Source organism: Cygnus olor, chromosome 3, assembly GCF_009769625.2.
Source record: "Cygnus olor isolate bCygOlo1 chromosome 3, bCygOlo1.pri.v2, whole genome shotgun sequence".
In the NCBI taxonomy this organism is placed as follows: Eukaryota; Metazoa; Chordata; class Aves; order Anseriformes; family Anatidae; genus Cygnus; species Cygnus olor.
The window spans coordinates 25,286,952-25,311,241 of NC_049171.1; the positions used below are offsets into that span (position 1 = coordinate 25,286,952).

At 41.9% G+C, this 24,290-nt stretch overlaps 1 protein-coding gene across 1 annotated transcript in view; it reads right to left on the minus strand.

Moving 5' to 3' along the window:
• Positions 1–24,146, minus strand: part of GCLC (glutamate-cysteine ligase catalytic subunit) — a 33,189-nt gene extending 9,043 nt beyond the window's left edge. The window contains exons 1-11 of the mRNA XM_040553954.1: positions 23,746–24,146; positions 11,319–11,431; positions 9,801–9,983; positions 7,581–7,694; positions 6,739–6,797; positions 6,510–6,646; positions 3,785–3,859; positions 2,736–2,852; positions 1,828–1,966; positions 1,191–1,303; positions 398–490 (exon numbers count right to left, since the gene is read on the minus strand). Of these exons, the coding sequence (XP_040409888.1) occupies positions 398–490; positions 1,191–1,303; positions 1,828–1,966; positions 2,736–2,852; positions 3,785–3,859; positions 6,510–6,646; positions 6,739–6,797; positions 7,581–7,694; positions 9,801–9,983; positions 11,319–11,431; positions 23,746–23,895 (1,293 nt within the window). The 5' untranslated portion in view covers positions 23,896–24,146. The remainder of the gene's footprint in view (positions 1–397; positions 491–1,190; positions 1,304–1,827; positions 1,967–2,735; positions 2,853–3,784; positions 3,860–6,509; positions 6,647–6,738; positions 6,798–7,580; positions 7,695–9,800; positions 9,984–11,318; positions 11,432–23,745) is intronic.
• Positions 24,147–24,290: the final 144 nt, after the last annotated feature.

The window sequence follows — 24,290 nt, forward strand, 5'->3', positions numbered from 1 at the left end:
ACAGCTCTGAAATAGACAGCTATAAAATAAAAGCACTTATGAAACACAAAATAGTGACTGTGGAATTGTTCAGTACCAACAGAAGTACTGGATAAATAAGGTCCCTGGAAACTAAATGGCTCTTTGTTTGCAATAGCTTTAGTACAAGCCTAATTCCTTTGCCCATCACCCCAAATCCATTAGCATGCTTTGCTGTGCTACAGTGGATTCTCCTGTCAGTTGCATTCCCACAGTCCACATCTGATTAAACACTGCTGTCCAGTTCATTTGTGTCTGGCAATTCAGAGGGGAGAAAACACAGCATAAGTAATAAGGGTCTGATACTTGATGACAGCAGGCCCCATACTCTTCCACTTAAAAGTGAACGTGTTTTTGTGCGTACTGACCCTTTCCTTACCTCCATAGGCCTGAATTCCACTCTCCATCCTATATCTGAATTTGGAGGGGGTGGCTTAAATCTCATTGTCTGCCAGTTTGTAGACTGTATGTTCTGCAAAGCACATGAAATAATCTGTCACAGTCTAGATACGCATCAATCTATAAGATCAAAGCAAAGTGAACAAATAACTACTGTCTTAGTCGTTTCCCAAGAACAGCTTAACAGAGAAATGCTTCCAAACTGAGTTGCTCAACTTCCTAAAAACTATAATGTAACTACTCATCCTAGAAGCAGATATGCTATACTTCTCATGCTATTTTGTTTGAGGATTACATAAAAGATACTAGGATGTGTTGAGATTAAGCTGGCCTTTGCATAAGAGATTGATTCATCCAAATGTAAAAATACACAGTATTACTATATATATATATATATATAGCTATAATTTTTATATGATTATACAGATTTTAACAAATCTATACAAGACACACATGCATAAGAGACATCACACACAACAGTTTTCAGGAAGTCACAAAAAATGCAATTCCCCATAACAATTATATAACTACTTTGGGCCCTTTGTATTTTGTTGGATATAAAATAAGCTATCATCTTCTTCTAAGTAAATAGTGAAACAAAAATAGGTGCTTACAGCTACAAAGTCACATGCTAAACAACTAGCTTAAGTGAAAAATCAGGAAAAAATATTCTTAGGTAATAGAGTCATCCTCCAATAAAGCAGTACTATAAAGAAACAACATTTTACACACATATACACATATCTATTAAATTCCTCTAAATCAGATACAACCTCAAAATGATCAGATTCATTTGCATCATCTAGATGTATTTTCTCCTCAAACAAAGTCAGTGGGTCTCGAATGAACAAGTGTGCGATATGCTGTGCCAAAAGGTGGTCAATACCTACAAAATGAAAATTCAGAGAAGCATTTCAGACGTTGCAAAGCAGGCTCTAGGAAACAACTTGATTTATAAGAACCAAAAATGAAAAATTCCAATTCCGCAATACTATCTCAACCCACCACATCCTGTTAAAGTTTAAATGATTACTTTGGGAAGGAAGGAAATGATTAAAGAGAAAAATGAACAAGTTCTCCTTTGGAAGTGGCAACTGGATATTGGTGTGGCTGCCATTCTTTCCGTTTTCTGATGCAACTCTGTGCCATGTTTCCTAATGCAGTTCTGCTCTCTCCACAAAGATAAACATTAGTACATGAAACACTAAACTTCCTAAATTGGAATTAGGGACAGTTTCTAATTTTATTTTATTTTTTTATTTTTAGTTTCTTAAGACCACAACGCACAGATACTTTTTGAGTAGAGTCACTATCAGGGAAGCATGATCAAAACAAAAAGCAAAATGTAAAAATATCCCCACACACTGCAAGCATAATTCTAAACCTGCTCATAATGAAGCAAACACTTACCTTCCTTTATCAGGTGTTCGTAGATATCTTTGTCTATTGTCAAATCAATGTCATTGTATTTCTCACCACATTCAGATAGATAACTGTCTATGGAATCATATCTGGATTTACTGATTCTATAATGGTTGTTCTTCAGTGGCTATATAATTTAAGAATACAATATTTTAACAGCTTGTTAACAATGTTACCTAAGTTTTGCTCACTAATGACACTTATGTGAGAGTTATTATCCTGTTTAAAATATCCTACAGCCTCAGTTAAAATTATTCAAAGTATGAGTCTTAAATGGAAACATTTTCCTGATGTAACAGAACATTATCACCCCGCCTGTCTGGAAAGCATTATTATACCTATTATACCTATTGCAACACATACCGATGCAGTTTCATTCAAACACATTGTTAGAGATGTTCTTAAACCACGTAGTTCAAGAAGTATTTCTAGTATTTTTTTGTTGTTTTTACTTCCCTAAGCGTCTTGGGTGCCAATTCCTGAAGTTCTAGCAACCGGCTCTCTTCACGTAGCTCCAGTTTACACTACTAGATTACTCAGCATCACCCGCTATTTAACTCAAAGCAATTTTTGCCTTTTGGGCTTAAGCACAAAATGGAAATTTTAAACACAGAAGGACAATTTTTAGCAAGCTGTGGAGGAGTGATAGTGAAGTTTTACTAGAATTCCATACCTAACTGAAAACATATATGCTAACATAAGCTGTACAACCAAGATGACTGTTTGCACCATCTCTCGTGCATTTACCACAACGACTGCCGCATTCCCTCATTAGGGCTTCTGATGACCACAGGCAGAATTTGACACTAAAGGAAGTTAAAAATTTTTGCCTGGAAAAAAAAACACAAAGCCAACACGCAACAAAAAAATGGACACCTACTACCTAAATCACTTACCTCCAGCCCCCTCTCTTCTCGTGTTCGATCATCCACAGATGCAGAGATTACTCCCCAGCGACAATCAATATCGGACACATAGCCTCTGTAGAATGGAGATGCAGCACTCAATGCCATCTAAAAGAGAATAGCCTGACATGAAAACAAAGGACGAGCCAAGGAACCAAACACACTATCTTAATCCTACAGGGAAGGGAAATTTGCTGGTCCAGAAGTAACTGAAGTACATACTTCTGTTTAGCATATAGATGAAGCCCATGCCACAAAGTCTCTCAATTGCTATCTCCACAAAATGCCTAGACAAAAGGTTAGTATTACTGACACGACAGCTTATGCTCTCCAAATGTATTACCTCTACAGATGAGCATTTAAAGAACAGGAAGTTGATACAGGCAGAAGCAATTGTATAACAAAAATCAGCAAGGATTGTGCTTGCACACCTCTGAGCTCCGGAAGTTGACCTGGCAAACATTTTATTTTTGTTTAGCTTATTGGCCAGGCATCTTAGCAACAGAGCTGGAATATACCTCACCGAGAGCAGGAGCTCTTCACCACCTAAAACAGGGCAAAACTTTATTTTATAACACCCGTTTCCACAAGCTTACAAAAGGGACAGAAGGTGAATCTATTATATGAGACCAAAGCTAAAAATTTTGAAAATTGTTTAAGGAGCGATTTTAACTAGTTTCCATGAAAAACTCTCCAAGCTTTGTTTCTGAAGTAATTCAACTAAAGACTTGTGCATGTGGGAAGCAGGGTAGAGGTGGAGAAACAGATATCTTCTGCTTTGTGGTATCACACACTTTTCTTTAAGGAAGACTGTAAAACACAAATACACATGCAATCCAAAGTGATAGCTCACATACATTAAACATATTTTGTCGTTAAATAAACCACACTTAATGTGACAACATAGTAAGAGACACCAATGCTTTCCCCAAAATATTAAATTTGTTGCTAGTATTTAAGCTCTTAATTCTGATTTTATTTTTCACATGTAGTGGCTTGCACGTAACGAATATCTGATGTGACACAAGTGCATTACTCACCACAATGGGACAGATTGTGGCTAGCTGATCATAGAGATACCTCGCTTCAGAAATGCTGCAAGCCTGGAATGTTACCTGATAGAGAGAGGAAGGACAGTCGCTATTACAATTTTTATAATCTACCAGCAGCATTTATGTTACAAGGTTCTTTCCCCACACTTCCCACGTGTACTAAAGCATTTCATACCACAGCACTTAGGCTGTGACACCAGATACATAAATACTTGCCAGAACCAAAGAAAACTGAGTTAACATCTACAATACACATGGGCTGATAACGTGCATTCAGGAAACAAGCCAGGAACATACTCATTTAAAACAACAGCCAAACTGTTGCAGATGCAACATTTATTTTATGTGACAGCTAGTCCTCTTTTAAAGAGCTGTCTTAATTTCAACGTGCCTTTGATACTGCAACTGAGAAAAATAAATATTTTTATGTCTACTATAATATATATGTTATAGTTTTTAAAGAATACAGTTTTGCCTGTATTAGAGACCAGGGTGCAACAAAATTAAGCATTATTTGAAGAAACTATTAATGATATGGAAGCCCCACCACACATAAACCCCTGGAAGCTATTAATTTCTTAGCAACTTTTGGTGAAATTTGCTTAGGGCAGCAAACACAAGATGGGTTTCCAGTAGCAGATCTTACTCACCAGACTTGCCAAACCACTACCTTATGCACTTGAAAAATGCAGAGAGGGCCCTCAAAACTGTTAAAAGATGCTAAATGGACTAAAAGCCTCTCTCCTTCTTTTCAGTTTACATATCCACAGATCATGGGATAATTTAGGTCGTTACGGACCCTTGGTACCACTATCATGACATTATGCAACCAGCTTCAGCTCTGAAATCACCATTCTTGCTTACTGTCCTGAAGAATGAGAGCTCAACACAGATTTTCCTCATCCACAGATTACAAGTCTACAGTCCCCAAAACCATACACATTATTCTTAATCTGACACTGAAGTCCTCCTCATCTACAAGTAAGCTTCAAAAAAATCCAAACCCATATCCAAAACCTCCTGAGCTTGGCACATGAAGCCTGAATACGGGCAGAAGCACAGCACTTTGCCTAGACACTCGCAGAGGACAGCATCTTTCTCCCCATCTGGCAAGAACTGCACCATCACTGCAGATGATCCCAACTGAACCGCTCAGGACATTATTTCTGACCTTGAAAACCCCTCCGGCCAAGTCACAGTCTAGGTTTGTAGTGAGGAAAAGACAAAAGGAAGTTTGTACAGTACAAACTCCAGAAAATAGGTGGGGAACACATGTTTTTCTTCTAGTTGGCAATTAAGAATTAACAGTTAATATGTAAGCAGCTGCTTACAGCACCTACCAGCTTTATTTTCAGTCTCCCTTTGATGGTAACAAGAGTACTGAATCTGAATTTTATTCGACCACTGATTTTAAGGATGGTGAATAGTAAAACAGGATTCTAAAAATAGGTATTTAATACGTTTTTAAACAAGTTCATACAATGACTGGAAGTTAAGGCTGGATGGCTTTTGTTGGTCTTAAATAATAGAAAGAGATGGTATAAAACAGGCTGTATCAAGCTTAATAAAATGTATATAATATTGCCTGTTTTTACACTTTACTACTTCAGGTTCTCCCTAGTTTACCCAAACGGACAAGAAATCTTACTTAGCTGCAGTCAAAAACATTTTATCTATTCACCTTTTAAACTTTCTTAATCTCAAAGAGAATTGTTTGGAACGTGGTTATTTTTGCCAGTGTTGTGAAACAAGAGGTGCTTGGAAAATTTCCTTTAATCCTTTATGGACTTAACACTAGCCTCTTCCTCACTCTGCTTCGAAGTCAGTGGTGGCAACAGGCACATTTTATTGACAGCCACATACATCGCTACTACCTAAGCCATCATCCCCTAGCACTGGCTTACTGCGATAGAGAAATTATAATAATAATTAAAAAATATAAAACACAACAACAAAAGATACTGGAAGAATTAATGCACTCCCAATATACAACACCTAGATTTAAACTAAATGTGCCTGAACTCAGGCACATGAATGAGAACAATAAAAAGAGGGCATGCATTAACAGGAGAAAAGAAGAACCAGCATGTCTCCCAGTACACTCTAAGAGAAAACAGCTACCCAAATGGATTTGGTAGTTTCATGGTACAAGCAGTAAGAAGAAGGCCTCTCAGTAGGTAGCTAAAATATATATGAATGAGGAATGTGTATACAGGAGCTAACAGTTTGTAAAGAAAATGAAACTACACAGAAGAGAGCTACTTATTTCTTAAAGATGTTCCAATAACTTCCTGTCACTTTGTTTTTATTGTTCTAAGAATTGGGAAGGGCAAAAAAAATCAAAATGAATAACCAAAAAATCCATACATTTCTACTAGACAGTTTGTTTTCATTCCCTCTGTGCCCTGTGATTATGCTTGAAGAAAGAAGTCAGTGGAAGGTCTTTCACACTTGCAAAATGCTGGAGTTCCAACAGAAGGTACTTGATCAAATGAAAGGGATGTGACTAGTTTGAGCAAATCCTTGCAGTAAAGCATCCAATTACATTTGAAAATTAGCAGAAAATAAACCTAATTCGCCCTTTTGCCACTCTGAAAATGCATGAACTATGTCTAATCTCTCTAGCTTAACAGAAGGCAAATCTTTTTTTAAAAAAGGGAACAGTTTAGGGAAGACGACATTCAGTTACATCTCCAAGGCAGATGCATTTTACCTGAAGACAGCAGTTGCCCATTCCAAAACCCATAGCATCCATATATATATAGTCTGGTTTAGCTGCTTTTGCTGCTTCTCCATCATCGTTGGGAAATGTTTCAATAAATGGGGACGGCGTGTTCTTATCTTTAAATACTGGGTGGAAAATACAGGTACTCAGTAACCCGGAGTAACAGACTGAACATTTTTTTTTGAAAAAGAATAAAAGATACATTGGATTTACTCACTTGGTACATTTATGACAACCTTCTCTCCTCTTCGGTGCCGGATATTTCTTGTCAGCGTACTAAAAAAAGAAGAGTTCAATGAAATATCCAAAGGCTTATCTTTATGAAAATAGTTTCAGAGTTAATTCCTCATTAATTTTCATGATTTCAGAATATCAGCTTCCTATCTGTTTTACGCATTTTCCTTCAGGACCCTTCTTTCCCTGGTTTACAACAGACCATAACAGACAGCACTGAATTTTTCTTCAGTGAAGCCAGCCCCACTCAGAGGAACCTAACAGGCAGAAGCAATAGGCAACTGACCTGAAAAATACAAGGGTGAGCAAAAAGGCATTGCTTAGTTTTTAAATAGAATGATTTTGTTTCTCCTAAGTCTTAGCCTTATAATCAAAACTCCTCTTGAACTACACAAGTAGTAGTATAGTAGTATACAAGTAGCATACAAATAGTATGACACCATGCTCCATTCCAAAGTAACTTGGGTAAGTTCAGAACACTGAGATGTTGCTGGAATAAAATGGACTGTGACACACCTGAATAAGAGCTAGATTAACTGCGAACAAAGCGTTTAATCATGGGATTTCAAACTGGAGACAATTTTGCAGTAGCATAATCAACACCTTATGCCCTATAATGGCATGAACTACTACGTAGTTGCTTGAGCTTAACAGTTTACTTTAAGTCACTTTGACAGAAAATACATCATCACAACCATCTCTGTCCAAGTCCCTGGGATACGTGCAGCAGCTAGCCATGTAGTTCTCTATTGCAGGTATGCCTATGATTCTATAGCACAGAAAAAAAAAATCAGCTCCTCATTCACAATCGTGAAATGCTCTTACCTAAACCTAGGATGTTTATTGATGGCTTCATCTGGAAAGAAGAGGGATTTTGAAGCTCCTCCTTCTACTGGCGTTGGCTTATATTCTGGCACCGTAAATCCAGGACACCCTAACCTATATAACACAGCAATGAGAGTCCAAGTTGTAATGAATACAGACTGTGATTTTAAAAGGGTCAGATGACCTAAGATTAAGATCTCAGAATACAAAGGAATAAAAAGATTTTTTAAAAACTTGCATCTAACTCGGATTACTTCTAAAGTGCTTTTCAAGACTGTTACCTACCCATCTGGAATTGCCTGAAAGGGTTGCCATAAAAAGGTCAGTGCTTGTCAACAGCTGGCTTCTGTGGTAGTTAAAACAGACTCTTTTCTTAAAGCATTACTTTACCTCTGAACACTAAACACAGACCTTTTCAGTGGCCGAAGCAGGAAGCTTCACAGCATTATACAGAGTAAGCTCACACATTTTAGGGCATTAGCACCTGTCATTAATACTGACATGCACTGGCATTCGGTGCCTCAGTTTTTCTCTACAGGCTGCTGGTTAACACTCAATTTCTGACATACGTCATTTACCCAGTTCTGCCCCCAACAAACTACCTCTGTTAAAAGGACGTACCTAACTCTGTAATAATTAGAGGTAGTTTCATGTGTTTCACACAGGCATATGTCATAGCAATTTGTGATTTTGGAACTTTGAAGAACTCCCTAATGGGAGAAAAGTAAGAAGTAACAAAAAGTTACACCTATAAGGCATAAAATGCTGAGATATGAGCAAGAAAATCAAAATAAAACCCTCCTTTTTGGAGCCTTGGAGGATGCAACAACAGGAAAAAAACTCCAGGAAAAAGTAAGTTAGCAAGACTCCACTCAAACAAACAGGGACTTGAATGGCAAATCAGTGAAAGGCAGAAATAAGAAACATTGTTCTCCCTACACAGCCTAGGGAGATCAGTCTCTAAAGGATTCAACTATGAATCATTCCAAAGATAAGTCATATGCAGACTGTACATATTATTTACTAGCTTTCACCGAATGAAGTCTAATGTATTGTTCCCACAGTCATGTAAAAACTATTTATCTGTACCTATTTAGTCCTTGTGAGACTGGCTCTGAAATCTTTGTATACAAAATTTATTGAAATAATCTTTTTGTAAGGTTGCAGGGCAAAACGCAATTCTGTAACACACTGAAAACTGCTTACTATCGGAGTTTAAATAAGCGCTCATTACTATAGAAATATCTGGTATAGTTCCCATAAAGAAGAAGCATAGTTTAATCAATAGAGAGATCTTAGAGTAGAAGACATGAGGTATTTTGGTACCTGATTTTCGCTGCTAAATCACATTTTGTACTGTTCGTGCTCTTGGCAAGAATTCAGGGCATTCTGTACTACACAAGAAACCAGCCAGTAAGGCCAAATGCTTCTGTTCTATTGCAGATTTTATTTATTTTTTTTTCTGAACTATTTTAAGCATAATTTTCGTCATTCATTTGACAGACCAGGCTAGTTCAAATGAACACATTAAACGCCCCTTAGAATTGTCTGAAAGGAAAGTCACAAAGTTCAGTTTCTCCTAGGCAATGAAGAACATCCTGAATGTACTTTTCCAAGAGTCTCCTTACAATGATAAGACGAAATCTACCCTTTGTAAGGATGCTATGACCTCAGGAGAGGTGCACTCCTTTCTAGATTCAATAAAAACAGGACTACAGAAGCTTTACATCTCCATTTTGTAAAGGTAATCACATTCCTTTTGTACTGTGTTCTAAGTAATAAAAGGAAGTATGCATGTGCTTCAGTGAATACGTAGTATTAAAAAAATAGATCAGGTTCGCCAAATTTTCTAAAACTGCTATTTATAAAGATCAAAGCTTGGAAAATAGGTAAGTGGAAACCTTTACCATATCAATTCAAGATTGCAGGCTACTCTGTATACTATACTTTATTACGAATAACCAGGTTTTCTCTTCAACTGTAAAACCATCATAGATTAGAAGCAGCTTAAAAATATAAAAGATACAGATTTGTTTCTGTCTCACAGCAATAAGAAAATTTAGAAAACATGGCTGGAACATTAAGTCAAACTACTTTAGTGGAATCGTATTTTGCTCAGTTTCATTGTACAGTTTAGCTATATAGTAAAAAAGAAAAAAGCATATATGGAGAATAAAGAGAAAAGGTAACAGTGTTACACTTCTCAAACAACAATCTCACCTTGGAAAAGATGTCACAGTGCAAACAGCCTCGTTTTCTTTCAGCACAGAGGCAGCCTCTTGCCTCCTTTTCCTCATGTTGTCTTGTACGGTGTTGAATTCAGACATGGTTCCCCCATACGGCTGCCCGGGTGTCCCTTCAATCATATAGCTTCCATATTCTGGTCGCCAGAGTGTTGGGTGGCTTTAGTAAATAAACAGCATTATTTATTTAAGTATTTATGCAACTTCGAAAAAAGATAGGTTATTAGCATAAATTTCAGACAAAGGCAACTTGTAAGAAAAACCTCCTAAAGCTAATTATTTGGTGGAGTAGAGTACCACAACGTTCCTTCAAATGGATGTCATCACTTGGAGACAGTTAAGAGAAATTAAGGAACAGTTTTGCACCAGAAGTGTTGTTGTATAATGCAGTAAGCAGAAATTGCCTGGGCGGACAGCTTTGGCTTCTGTCTCAAACTTTGTTTCTTGGGGTTGTAACATGTTACAGCACAAAGCCAAACAAATTATGCTCCATTTCTTATTTCTACTGCCTGCGGGAAACCTGGTCAGATTTCACAAATGCATCGGGCTAAGAAATGCAATGAAGTTTAAGCACACCATTAACCCCTGAAAAGCATCTTTCCTTCCTGACAAGCCACCCCACCTCCATGGAGCACAAAGGCAGAGCAGCATTGTCCCTACACTCCTCCATACAGGAATAGTTTCAAGCACAAAGTCTTAAGAGAGACTGCTTCTTGTAGGCTTTCAACAGTCCCTCTACCAAGGAAGAAAAACAGGAAAGCCTTACTGGATGCCAGGGGTTAAGGTGCCTAGCAAGGAGCAGACAGGCCCAGGACACAAAGGCCTTTTATCACCACAGCAGTTTCTCTAACTTCCTGTAAGCTTCTGGCTCTCTTCAGCCAAAACACTTCACTATCTCTGGTCTCATTCCTCTGCTCTGGAAAAATAGATCTGTTGCCATTAATCAGAAGGCAGTCTGCAGTTCCCTGCCTAGCTGGAGTAGGGATATGGTCATCTTATTACTGCAAACTCCACAGGAGAGGATGGGGAAGAACTGCCCTGCCATCTTAGGCCTAACCTTCCGAACTCTGCCCCAAATGGGACAGTGTTCATACAGAGAGCAGCTCTCTTATACAGATCTCATTCGCTCCTGGAGCCAGGGATACATGGCTCAGTGCACATATGCACTTTACCAGGGAAGGAAGGTCTGGTATACAATTACTGTGTACACACAGACAAAACCAGAGCAGGACAAAACAAATACTTAAACTGAACCTTCTGTGGGCTCACCATTACACCCTGCATTTTCACAAGGCATAACATGAAAGGTGCACGGACCGCCTGCAGGTGCACTCAAAGCCTTTCTCTTTCTGCACCCCAGTTTAATCTGCAAATATTGGTACCGGTGGTTTACGGTTTTACGAAGAGCGGACTTGAAAGTTAAGTTAGTTGTACAGAATTCTGTACGGTATCCTAACGGGAAGAAAAAAAAAAGTAGCAGGAAACAGCTACTCACTTGGGGTTTATCTTCTCCCCCTTGTCTTGCAGCGTCTGAAGAACTTCTTCGCCATGTAGTGCTAAGCGTACTTTCTTATTCTCATGGTCAAATTTTACTAACATATACTCCACCTTGTAAGTAAAAAAAAAAAAAAATGTTAAAGGATGAGATTTTCTTCACACACAAATTCACTGGCGCATGAATTTAAGTATCAGCTATAAAGGGATGACAGATGTCAGACTGAACTTTACCTCTACAGAGGCTTAAAACCATAGCTATCTATGAATGCAGTAAACTATACTGGAAAAGACAGCTGCTTGCTTGTTTCATCTTGAATGAAGAACTGAAATCCCTTGAAATCTGATTTGAAAATTCTCCTCTCCATTTAACTGTGATCACTTCACAGATTCCGAATTTGCATTTGCCTCCATTATTGAAAAAAACAAAACCATGCGAACTCTTAACCACAAGCGTGCCTCTGTCATCCCATAGGTTACGGTCTCTGCAGCTGACAAAAAACAACAAAAACCCCCTCACTTACAAACAGGACATCCATTTATACCAGCCACTTGTTGGAGCTATAAAGACTGCTGTGGCAGAGCCTCATTTACAGCACAGAAAGCCCACGGTCGTAACGAACGGCACCAGCCCTGCTATTAATGCACTCCAGCTCTTGGTACAGCACAGGGGCTTCCACCCCTTCTTGGTTCAGCCTTGCTTCCACAGCCCTCCTTGCCTCCCTGCCCCGCGGCCTGCCTTCCCGACCCCACAGCACCTTGCTCCAGGCCTCTGCTCCTCCATGTCCCCGGGGCTCTCACCTCCACCCGCTCCTGGCTCCACACCGGTGGAGAACTCAACCCAACCAGCCGCTGAAGAAAGCGGTGCCAGTGCTGTGCCCCAGATCTGAAGGAAATGGTTTGCCAAACAGAGATTATCTGAAAGCCATCAGACTGGGAACACCCCCATTTCAAACCTCCTAATCTCGACGCATATGTGCTATCAAAACTCCCTTAAGGCCTTTTAGAGCACCACCTGACAGCCGCCTGGACATTATAACCCTTCGATACTTACTGATACAACTATTTCCTGACACGTATTTGGAAGGGGATGCTTTGCCTGCCAAGTAAAATCAGAAATCATACATGGAAATGCATCACAAGGGCAATGGCTGTGAACACTCCTGGCTGGCCCAGCAGCGATACGCAATGCTTTCTGTTTGCGGCTCTCAAGCCCCTGCTTCCACGACTTTCACCACTAATCTAGTGCAAACATCAAGCTCAAGTTGTAAATGTAAACTGTAATTCCACTGCTAGAATTTATCAGTCTTTGTGCTGTGCTACTCAGTTATGTTTTCTCACTTTGCCTACGACGGCATCCAGCAGTACTTACTGAACTCCGCTACTTCGATGCCAGAGTCTCAGACTCACCAAGACGCTGATTTTGGAGATGCTGGGTCCAAGCTGGCAGCAACTTCTTTTTGTACAGAAGTCTGCGAGTATAAGAAAACAGCCTGCCAAAGCACAGGAAAGCTTGTGCGGTGTTTTCCAGCGCACTCTAAGTGGATTTGTGGGCTTCCCAGTCTTTGGTTACTTTGGCATTCACAGAAGAGTTGTTGCTAGCTGCAGTGACAATGAATGTAATCCTCTGTTGGGATTTGTGATTAAATCTGAAACAGCATTATCCGAGAATGTTTGTAATTCTACAGAATCTGATTAGACAAATCCTGCAGGGACTCATTGAGCAATTATGCATGTTCTCAATATTTAAGATCAAATCTTAATCCCCTAAAGAAAAATGATTTCTAGTTTCCGTGTAAGACTCTATTTCTTTGCGCAGCATGTTTTGTGGTTTGTGTGTATTATGCCACAACAATCTACTCGAGATAACTACAGACAACAGTCAACCAGAACTCACTCGAGCACTGATTTAGTTATTATCGAGTACCAGTCAGTCTCTCACTCTCAAGTGACACTTGACCCGTGATTAGTGGTGATATAAAAGGACTTCTTTCACACCTTCTGGTTTCCTACCACAGCCAACACCATCTCCTCCTGCTTTGGAAAAGCTTCAGCCAACTCATCCTTGCTCAGACCCAGCCCAAACTAGAGAATGTACATAACTGCAGTTCTCCAAGTTACAAAGACAGACGTGTGACGGGGTATTGAGCCCGCTGTGCTCCTGGCCTCCCACCACGCTGTCCTCATGGTGCCTTCTGGAGGGACTGAAAGCAGAAAAAGGGCAGAGGAGTTGCAGCTGCATTTGAGAGATGCCAAAGACCAACATTTGTCCATTATTCTAATTTATATGTTCCTGCGATTAGCCTCCTATCTTAGTAATCCCTCTCCAAATCTAATTACAATAAGCTGGTAGCATGAACACTGTACTTCTCTATAAGCCATATTATATACAGCTTAAAAGTTTCACAAAAGAAAATTAGCCAAAAGAATGTAAAGAAGCATTAAGCCAAGAAGGCAACATGAAAGAAACCGAAACGTTTCATGATCTGAGTGCTGTAGTGAATACATTTATGCAAACAGCTTTAGAAACAACTGCTACTCTTCTGCTACTCTTGCCTCTGGAAAGATTGACTAAACCTTCAAAATTGTCTTCACACACAGAAGATCTGCCATTAATTTTAATGAGAAAAGAAGAAAGCTTCAGACAGCTGCCAACGATTCCAAGTAACCCACAGAATATCTTGCCAACAGAGGGACCGACTGAATGGGCATCCTTAAAGAATTTAACTTAAGCTCTTCAAAAGATTTAGCCTACAGCTAGAAAAAGGGAAACAAATTCACAGTTCACACATTTTTACATTTAACTTCAGCTCTTCATTTACAGACTTTGCACATGTTTTTTATCCACAGTGAAGTTCAGAGAGTTGCGGCCTAGCTGAAAGCATCAGTATGCCCATGAGAGCTTTGACTCTGAAAGCTAAGTATGTGGGGCTTCGCCCAGCCTTTGTAATACATCGTTTTGCCAAACTCCTTTATAGTTCACTTTTCCCCCTGTTTTTAACTAGTCTACCCGTAAGGGAAGCGCACCCTGCCACTGTAAGAAAGGCAGACACCACAGACCCGTGTGTCCACCTGGGGCTCTTGCCCCAAAGCAAACCAAACCAAACCCTAGATGTCTCTCTTCTCCAGCCAGTGTGCACAGTATGAGGAGGCGCAAAAGCCTGCCACTCGGCTCCCCCCTGCACAGAGGGGTGTACAACACAGTTTCAGTGGACTAAACCCTCCGACCAGCAAGGGTCTGTCTGTCCAGCTTGCAAAAATGTGGTGGACGCCTCACCAGGAGAGGGAACAAGAACTTGGCCAGAAAGGTTGTGAAGTGAAAGGTGTAAATCCCTCCACACGTACAGCAGATCTAGAAAGAGGTCAGAAGTTAAATGCATTCAAATGGCAAATAAATTCTCCATACAAAATAAATAATATTCAAGTGCAACACATCTACCTCTGAGCCAAAAAAACCCCTATTCTTTACCAGCTTCCTTCAACTACTAACCTGCAGCATACTGCAACTACAGAATATTTCCACATCAGTTTCAGTCCATGGCCGTGTCTTCTAAGAGGGAGGCCTTCACCATCAGCTTGCTGTCAGGACAGTACCTAGAATAGCCTTGCTTCATTTGTCAGGATTCCTTCTCATAGCTGGCTACTGGAGAAATGTCAGGCTTTCAAAATTCTTAATGTTGCTTCTGTAAATACGACTGCAAACAAGACCTTGAATCACCCTCAACTGGGGAAGAGCCAAACCACTCTCTCCACACGAAGCCAAATAGTTGTTACTGGACTTGCCCGGCAGCAACATGAAAGCTAATAGTTCTCTGAAATTGGGCGAGCATGTCTAAAACTGTGTTTGAATGCTAGAGTTCACGGAGTTTTATTTGACCATAATTGCATGTATTCTTCCTGCAGAGAACACGCTACTTAAAACAAGAAAAATCGGCCAAGCAACTCTTCAGCAGCAATGCTAAGAGCTGAGGAGGACTTAAGCTGATGCAAGTCCAACAGGGTATCATTGTCCAAATACGCACCTTGGCAGTGGCCAGTTTCCCGGTATCAGCCCCCCTCCCAGCACACAGCTAACACCGTTATGCTAAGTACACTAGGAACAAAGCCTGGCTAACATTTAGGCGAAAGCCTTTGCTCCAGAGCGTTACCCAGGTGCTTTTAACATACCAACTATTTGCCACGAGGCACGCCTGTACGTAAATACTCAAGTAAGCATTTCGTCTTGCAGCTCGGTAAGGTCAGGAATAAGGCGCTGAGCAGGCTGAGATTCTACAAGGGAGGAAAATAAGTCAAAAAGAATTATCTGAAAAGGAGCTGCTTTTGAGAGGAAAGCAGGCAAGTTTGCATGCTCTCTGCCTTGTCCATCCTCCTGGGAAAATCAGCCCTCTGCACTCGCCTTTTACCTGGGCTTCTGATCGGCTGCCTCAGGCTAAACCTGATCACAGATGGGTCACCGGAGACACAGAAGAGTGCTGGATGACTCACAGACGACCCTCCTTCCTAGAAGACAATCTTAGTGATGCTTTCTTCCCTAGGTGCCTTCACTGGGCAGCCACCGCCACAAGTATTTGGAGCAATCGTTGGAGTCACCTTATAATGCCAGTTCCACAGCAATCTCTTCATGCATGCTTTCCCCTTGGCCTGGAGCTTTAAGAAAAATCGGAGGTTTTTCCTGACACTTGGCTTTTGCTGACTATTCCCAGCAGCCACTACAACATTTAATACATATCTTTTCATGTAGTACGCCTCATATGTTTATGCACACAATAAATAACAAAACAAGGCAACCTTTCTCCTCAAGAGCCTCAAACAAAACAAAACAAAGCTCATTTCACTAGTTATTAAGCTACATCATAGCAAAAAACTTAATTCCCCGATACATTTATTGGTCAGCTAATGCATCATTAAAATGCCACATATCATTAAAATAACAGCCTACAGAAGAACAAAGTCTTAATAATCTGACTGCTCATCAAAAAAACTCTACCACAAGTCTTCAGTGCTAACATGCAAAAAGGAGATTCTTCTGTAAGCACGTGTACTTGCAATATATGTAGAGTTTTTTTAAACAAAGCTATTTTCTCACCACCGCTGTCATAAAAAGTGGAGCCACAGTAATAACTAGATCATGATGCACCTTTAATGAAAGGTTTACTGGCCCACAAAGGACAGCCTAACCCCTGAGGGAGTGAACTTAGGAGGCAAACAACTCTGGGATCGCAGCAGAAGCCTTTTTCCCCATTTCTCATCAGCAAGCCTCCAAACTGCTCACTGGCACAACACAAAGCACTCCCATGCTCATGGGATTACAATGGCTATTTTCTGTTGTAATTTTTTTTTTTTTTTTTTAAATCTGCTACTCAAATGTATTTCCCAAAACGCTTAATTTTGATCGAGCAGACTCAAAGTGGCTAATGCAATAACCAAAGCAGTCTGCAGCTCTACATGAAACTAACCTACAAAAATCGTGCTCTAGAAACCAATAACAAAAAAACAGCTTAACTGATGTTCATTACATTGCCAGTTTGTACAAAACTGAAGTACTTTTATACCACGCTAAGATGATCATAGATACAGAAGAGGATGCAGCGTTTCTCATTTCAGGCAACCCAACCAGCCCCCGTGAAGTGCTGCTGCCCGCTGCCCTCCCACTTGCCGACATCAGGGCTGCAGATTTTCTTCTTTTGCATGATACGACGTGACTAGAGGATGTCCTGTGCTGCACATACCACAAACCAGGAAGCTGGGTTACTGAAAGCTAAATCTAGAGGTCATAACTCCTTGCATGATTCTCCAGAACAAGATGTGGCACATTAGGGAACAAGGTGCCTCCTCTTTGATCTGCGTCACGTCTGAGGTAAGACTGTAAAAGATTAGGATAACGTTTAGATTTCTGTAGCAAAAGCAAATTTATGGCACTCACGGATTTTTAGATTTAAGACAAAAAGGCACGAGTGTTTTTGGCACAACTATTTTCTAATCCACACAAGCTAGATGTTTTAACAGACAAATAACAGACCATTTCTTCAACTGTGAAGCAAGATGTTGCAAGCTTCCAAGTCGCCTCTTGCATCACAAAGAAAGAAAAAAAAATAAAAACTATTAAAAAATCCTTCCTGTATTCATCCTTCCTACTCAGCTTTTCTAACACTATTAACTAAAATAATGCATCTGCACAGCAAGAAGAGGAAGTCCCGTGGCAAAAGAGGAATTATGCTGAAGCAATAGACAGTAACTCCATGACAAGATTATAACAATTCATTTGACATCCACAAAAGGCAGGAAGTTCACTGTGAACAGAATATTTCTCTATCTGAAATACAAACAGCAGATAATTAAAATTCCTCTTATTGAGATCTGCGATTGCAGAGGAGGAAATCAATGCATATCATGGGGCTTGGTCGCTATTTATGACAAATTACAGCTTGTTTACGGAAAATAAGCAATTAAAAAAACCTTCCAAAATGTTTTCCATGAATTGCAAAGTTAGCTTTTAAAAAAAGCATCCCACTATAAACTATTTGCTGCAACGCTCAGTCTAGTTCAGCCAAATACCAGTAGGATTAGACTAATAAACTTTATGAAAGCAATTCCAGACAAATAGAGAGCAGTTTATACAAGAAAAGTAAAAGTAGAAGCATAATGTGAGCAGAAGCAAGGACTGGAGAAGAGGTAAGGCAAAGGACCTATATCTGCATTTTCACTTGCTAGGATAGGAAGAGTTGAGAATTGCTTTTGCTTTCCTATCACTTTGGGGTAAAGAAAATACCATGATGTACAAATCTTTTTTTTTTTTTTTCTCCAATAGTCAGGGACAGCTTCCCAAATCCCAGCCCCTTCCTGGTGCTCTGGAGCTAAACTTCTCAGATGTTTTCTCTCTAAATCTAAGCATTTCCTTCAGCATAACAGCCGTAGACTTGTGGATATTAAGTATTTTGCAGTTTTCTTCCTGTTTTCACCCCTCTTCTGCAGCCTGGGCAGTTTTAAGCTCAGGACAGGCCACTGCAGCAATACCGGGTATAAAGAAACTTCATAGAAACACACGCTAAGAAATCGGGAAATTCCAAAGATACAACCACTAGACAGAGGCTATCAAGGAGGTTATCATTTCATTCATGTTTTGAAAGCTGGAGGCTTTAGGTTCAGTTCCCTTTAGGCATTCCCTTACATTTCCCACAGGAGGATTAAGGCAGGGCAGAGATGCAGTTCAACGACTATCAGCCGACGCATCCGTCGTAGCCGCACCTGCTGTTTGTTCTAAAATAAAGGAAGCACAAGTTATTTGTAAACAAACAACGTCACCGTCCCCTTATCTAGTCAAAGCTCAAAGTATGATCAAGCAGACACGTGACGGATAACCAAATCGTTCACGAGTGCTGCCCTTCCTCACGCGGCGGGCAGGCGGGCACATCGACTAAGACAGCCACCATTCAGAGGCACCCAGACACGCTGCATCTGGCAGGGGGCCATCGCGGGGAATTTCTGCATGAAAGAAATTGAAAAATGCATTCTGTGGGGGGAATTTTGCTGGGGGAAGGAAGCCATTGCCTTAAAGTGACAAGGGCTCAAATGTAAAAAAAATAAATAATTTTTTTTTAAGAGATATGAGGATACACTAGTGGTATTACAAGCACAAGGTTCCCATGAAAATTCTTCAAAAAAAAAAAAAAGGGAATTTCTGCACACCACTACATAGCAGCAGTTTGGACAAAGCGAGAACTTGAGATCTTTCCTCTTTACTCTCCATATTGAGAAGAAGAAACTTCCAGCTCCTAAAGCTAGCTTCCTCTCCTAAAATAAATTCCCCATGATCAGAGTATAATATTGATGGTGAGTCTGTATAATGACTTTTTTAAAGAGCATCTCTTATTGACAGCCAGGAAAATACAAAAAATATTTATTGCTTTTCTGTTTTCTTTGTAACATACACAGTTAAAAGCTAGTTGGAAAGTTTCAGAAGAACATTAAAAGAAACCTCATGAGCCACTTGAAGATTATCTAAGTGGTTTGGATAGATGGACATATATCTTGCACTGTGTGGATTTAAAAAAACATATTGAATAAAAAACATAATAAACTGTATGCTTGTCATCCACATAAGCATCCACCATAGCTTTAAAGCTATCATGTGGCACCCTATTCCACAGGACATCTAGACTTTGTAAAGTAATTCTCTTAAAAGGCCATCTGCTGCTCTTCTGCTCCATTAGCTTACCCAAACTTCTTGTAAAATGAGAAAAGTTGAATGCTTTTCCTGCACACCGTGATGCTCTCTGAACCTGCTTCTTTGAACAGTCACTGTCTTTTCTTACCTTCACCTGAATTCCTCTTTGCATTCACTTTTGTGCACGTGTGTTTGTCTCTCTCACTAGGCCTCTTTATTGTCTTTTAGCGGAGTGGTGACCAAAACTTCACCTGTGTGTTTTATGGACAGGAACTGTACTTATTTCATGCAGTAGGTGAGCTAGATTCACCACTGTTAAAAACACCTTAGACTGTTTCTGGATTTACAGGAGTAACAGACATCAAACAGGAGCCTCAGTGTGTGCGTGTCTGAACCCCAAACCCTATCCTTCAGTTGCAGCAAGTATTTCACCACTCTGAAAATCCACGGGCTGTGACGCAGTGTCACTGAACATCGTGCTGCTGCTGCCCTGAAAAAAACATACCGGCTGCAAACAACAGCAAGACGTTAATACTGTAGCCAGGTCCCTGGGAAAAAATCGTTCAAAAGGAAAAGGAGTTCTTCCCACGGCCCAGGCTTTCCTTAGGAAAAAGGAGAAAACCTTAATGATTGTCTAACCAGGAGTAACACCCGTGGCTTATTGTGGTAAGAAGCCCTTTGGTTTCTCGCAGCCTCTGAGAAAGGCTGCTTTGCTGCTTGCAACTGGAAGTGCTGAGCAGCAAGTGTTCATTTTTTTCTAATCCATTGGCACGGTATAATTAAAAAAAAACCTAATGAACAAGGAGCAGAGTAAATCAAAAGTAAGAAGAAAGATAAGGAAAGAATACAGATCAAAAGAACATGAAAGGACTGAGAAAGAGACAAATGCGGAAAGAAAAAAAAGACAAAAAGTCAGGAAGATTTCAACTTGCAAGCAGTGGTGGCACATTTTTCACGATGCCTCACGGAATTCAGCATCAAACCCATTTTAGAGACGGCCAAATTTCACATTAAGTTTCCATGAAGACAACAGCTTTCTACAAGCTGAAGATGCCTGTTAAGTTCTGTGCCCCAGTGCTGACAGTAGCCAGGCCCTCGTGCAACAGAAGGGTCATTATGTCCAATTGCACCAAACGAGGCCGGGCAAGTCAGATTGCCGTTTAATTCACATGTACTTTCAAATAAAGTCAAGTTCTGCCCATGCTTGCTTTCTACAACCTTCCTTCTGAGGGGATCTCCCTCTAACATACTTTTCTCAACACCTTCACACACCGGAGCAGATCTCCCTTCCTCTCTACAGTACTTGCCCCCTTCAAATTCTCTTTTCCAACTCTCCTTCCCAGTCCAGACAGGGATTCAGCCTGCAGAGCAGTCAGTCTGTCCCTTTTAGCAGCAAAAAAACCACAGTAGAAAAACGTAAAGTATCCCATATATGCACTCGTGTATGTGCCCGCACATGTGCATGTTGATGTCCCCGCACACTCACGTGCGCACACAGCACAAAGGGATGGAGCTGGGTTAGCCGAGAGCCTGCCATTCCACTTGTCTGATCCCAGCATCCACATTAAGCTGCAAAGGGAAATTTAAGCAACAGCCGTCGGCTAGAGGAATGCAATCAGCAGACACGAGGCGCTGCACAGCGCAGGAGATTCGCTGTGCACTAGCACACAGGCCAGCTTTTCAGAAAAAAACGCTGGGAAGCAACAGAATAGGCTTTGCCTTACTCTCAAAAGCTCCGAACAAGAGTTTGGTACCAAAAGAGGTACCACTAACATCTGCCAAGCATCCCAAACTAATTGTTTTACGTAGTACCTGCTACCTCTGCTGGAGCTGTAAAACACAGCCCTGAGAAGGTGCAGCTTTTTGCATTTGCTGCATGTGGAAAAAAAAAAAAAGTATTAAAAAACAATCTAATGACTCCTTACTCTGGAAACCCACAGATAAGCATACACTCCTGGGTGGGAGAGAAGGATGGAAACACAAGGAGAACGTGAGACAGTTCTGGCTAGCGTGATGGTTTCCTCATTAGATCTATTTGCTGCCCAACTTTTGTGGGCATCAAGGCAAGGATAGCAAGGAGGGGTTTGACGAGGGATAATAAAATAGTCCGGTGTTTCTTATTTCCCACAGCCAGGAGAAGCCAAGCATAAACAGGGAGGCCAACGATCAGTCTGAAACTAAATGAGGCAGAAGGATGATTAAGAGGCAAAGGACCTTCACCTGCAAATGCAGGTTCAAAGAGACCTTTAGAAAGACTTTTTAAGCAAAGTCTTATTTCTGTGCTACACTTGTGGCCTTTTTTTTTTTTTTTTCTTAAACGGTTGCAAAAACTTTGTGGTTGTAGAAAACAGTCCAAAAAATAGACCCCCTAAAAAACAAGATTATTTTGGTAAATCCCTTGGTTCTCCTACTACAAGGCATTACAAGGCTAGATAGGGACAATCTTTAAAATATCCACATTGTCTGCAGTAGAAGACAAACTCAGCATGCACTACGAAAGTTGGGTTTTCCTCCTAGCAGTCATTAAAAACGAAGTAAAACAAGGTACCTTTTGCCAAACCTGGTCTCAGTAACATCTTGGGAATACAAAAGTAATTTTCTTTACTCAGATTTCATCGCTACCATTATGTGAGGCCTGTCATCTTCATTCTTGATTTCTATCTTCAAGAGTTTTTAAGACAATAGCAAACCCTCAGGCTATGACTTCACACAAGAAGGTCGAAGGGCACAAAAGGCTTTTTAATGAAAATTGTCCAGCTAGTCAGCTGAATCATCTAAGCTGCATATAAATGTGGTTATCTAATAACTAGATATTTGAAAGAAAAATGGAAAATGAGTTTACTGTTTTCCCCCCTACCTACAGCACAGCTGAGCAAGTTGTAGAGACGGGTATGTTTCTGTGCTCACAGATCAGCAGACTGGCAACAAGTCTCTGGCATGCTAATACGCTCCTAAATGCTGTTACATAAAAAATTGCACAACACAGCAGAATAAAGATAAATTGCCACACCTAAGATTAGTATCATTTGCTAAAGCAATACGCAGACTATGAGCCCAGTTACTCGAACTTCTGAGTGTTCACAGGCACTTCAAACGTGGCTCCAAGCTCCTCGTCAGAAGCGCGGCAATAAATCATATTGCCCTTAAATTTTCGCCTTATCACTCTGGACAGGACAAAACGTGAGTCTCATTAAAGAGCATCACCCTTTACCATGCAGAAATGCTTCAGTAAACTCTGCCACAGCAGGGATGAGGTTCGCAGGGTGCAGTCCCGCTGTACAGCCAGGCTTACCGACAACAAGCTGCTGCTGCAAGGGGCGCTTCTGCTCACCCCTTTCCTCCACAAGTTCCTGTTACTTTCCCCACGTTAACCAGAATTTGCTGGATCTCAGGGAAACAGCAAGAAGGTGTGCCAAGGAAACAAGGCAGCCTAAAAAGCTGAATGGGGGAACAGCTTTCTGCTGGTTTGGCTCCTCAGAGCAGGAACACCAGGGGAGGGGAGCTGAGCTGAGCCAGCTCGCTTGCAGATCAACCTGGGCTGCATGATGAAACCTCACCCTGGGAAAGCAAGGCCAACTGGTAAGTAACACTGAAAAACGAGTGCCCCGTATTAAAGATTCACGAGGAAAACCTCGAGTCTCAGAGTCACAGGGACACCGTCTGCTCCAGTTTTATTCCTGAGCCCGAGCCTGTGTATGTGGTTGTCAGCCCAACTTCAGCCACACCAGGTGCAGGAACACGGACAGCAGGCAGGGACAGACAGCTGTGTATTCAAGTATCCCAAATCCACACCGCTCCGGCTGCGAAACCCTACAGCGCAGAGCGGCCACCCTGCCATACAATTCCCTCCACAGGGCAGCTTTTTATGGCACAAAGCCCCCAAAACCCCACTTATCCTCTGGAAAGCGGTTCCCCTGCTCGGATGCTTGCCTCGCTGATGTCTCGGAGCCTGTCGGTGGCTGCTTGGAAGGAAAACGCGTTGGGGACGGGGCATGTCGGGGACGGGGCGAGGCCTCAGCTTTCCCCCCAAGGCTCTATCGCGACAGGCCAGGCACCCCCGGGTCCGATAATAACAATAACAACGTTAATTGGGGCTCTCCCCTTCCTCTCCTCCCCCTCCCCCCCCCCCCCGAATTATTTCAGCGTTTTAAAGCCCCGAGGCCCTCCCGCGGCACCTGCGCCGTGCCGGGGGGCCGGAGGAAGAGGAAGGGAGGAAGAGGAAGGAGGGGAGGAAGGCGGGCAGGCAGGACGGGATGCCGCTCACCTCGTCGCCCCACTTGAGGACGTCCTTGTGGCGGTCGCGCAGGGCGCGGTAGATGTGCAGGAACTGGAGGATGCCGTGCTTCCGCACGTGCTCGGCGTGCCGCCGCGTCTCCTCCCAGCTCAGCGGCGAGCCCTGCGACAGCAGCCCCATGCCGGGCCGGCGGGGACGGGAGCGGGGCTGCGGGGCGAGCCGCGATCGGCAGCGGCAGAAGCAGAAGCAGCGGCACAAGCGGCAGCGTCCAGCCCGTGCCCGGCGCCACACGTGATGGCGGCGTCGGGCCGTGACTCAGCACTTTGCGCCGCACGCTCCGCCCCGCGCCGGGCCGCCGCCGCCGGTCGCGGTGGCGGTGCCCGAGAGCCGAGGCCTGGGCCCGGCTTTCCCCGGCTCGGCCGCCGCCGCGGAGGGCGTCCCGTTGGGGATCGGGGATGGGCGAGCGGAGGGGGGGGGGGGGGGGGGGGTCGGGGGGGGGTGAGCGCGGTTGTTTGGTCTGGTGTTGAAGGAGGGGGGAATAAAGGTGTTTGGAAATGAAGCTTGTGTGTGTGGTC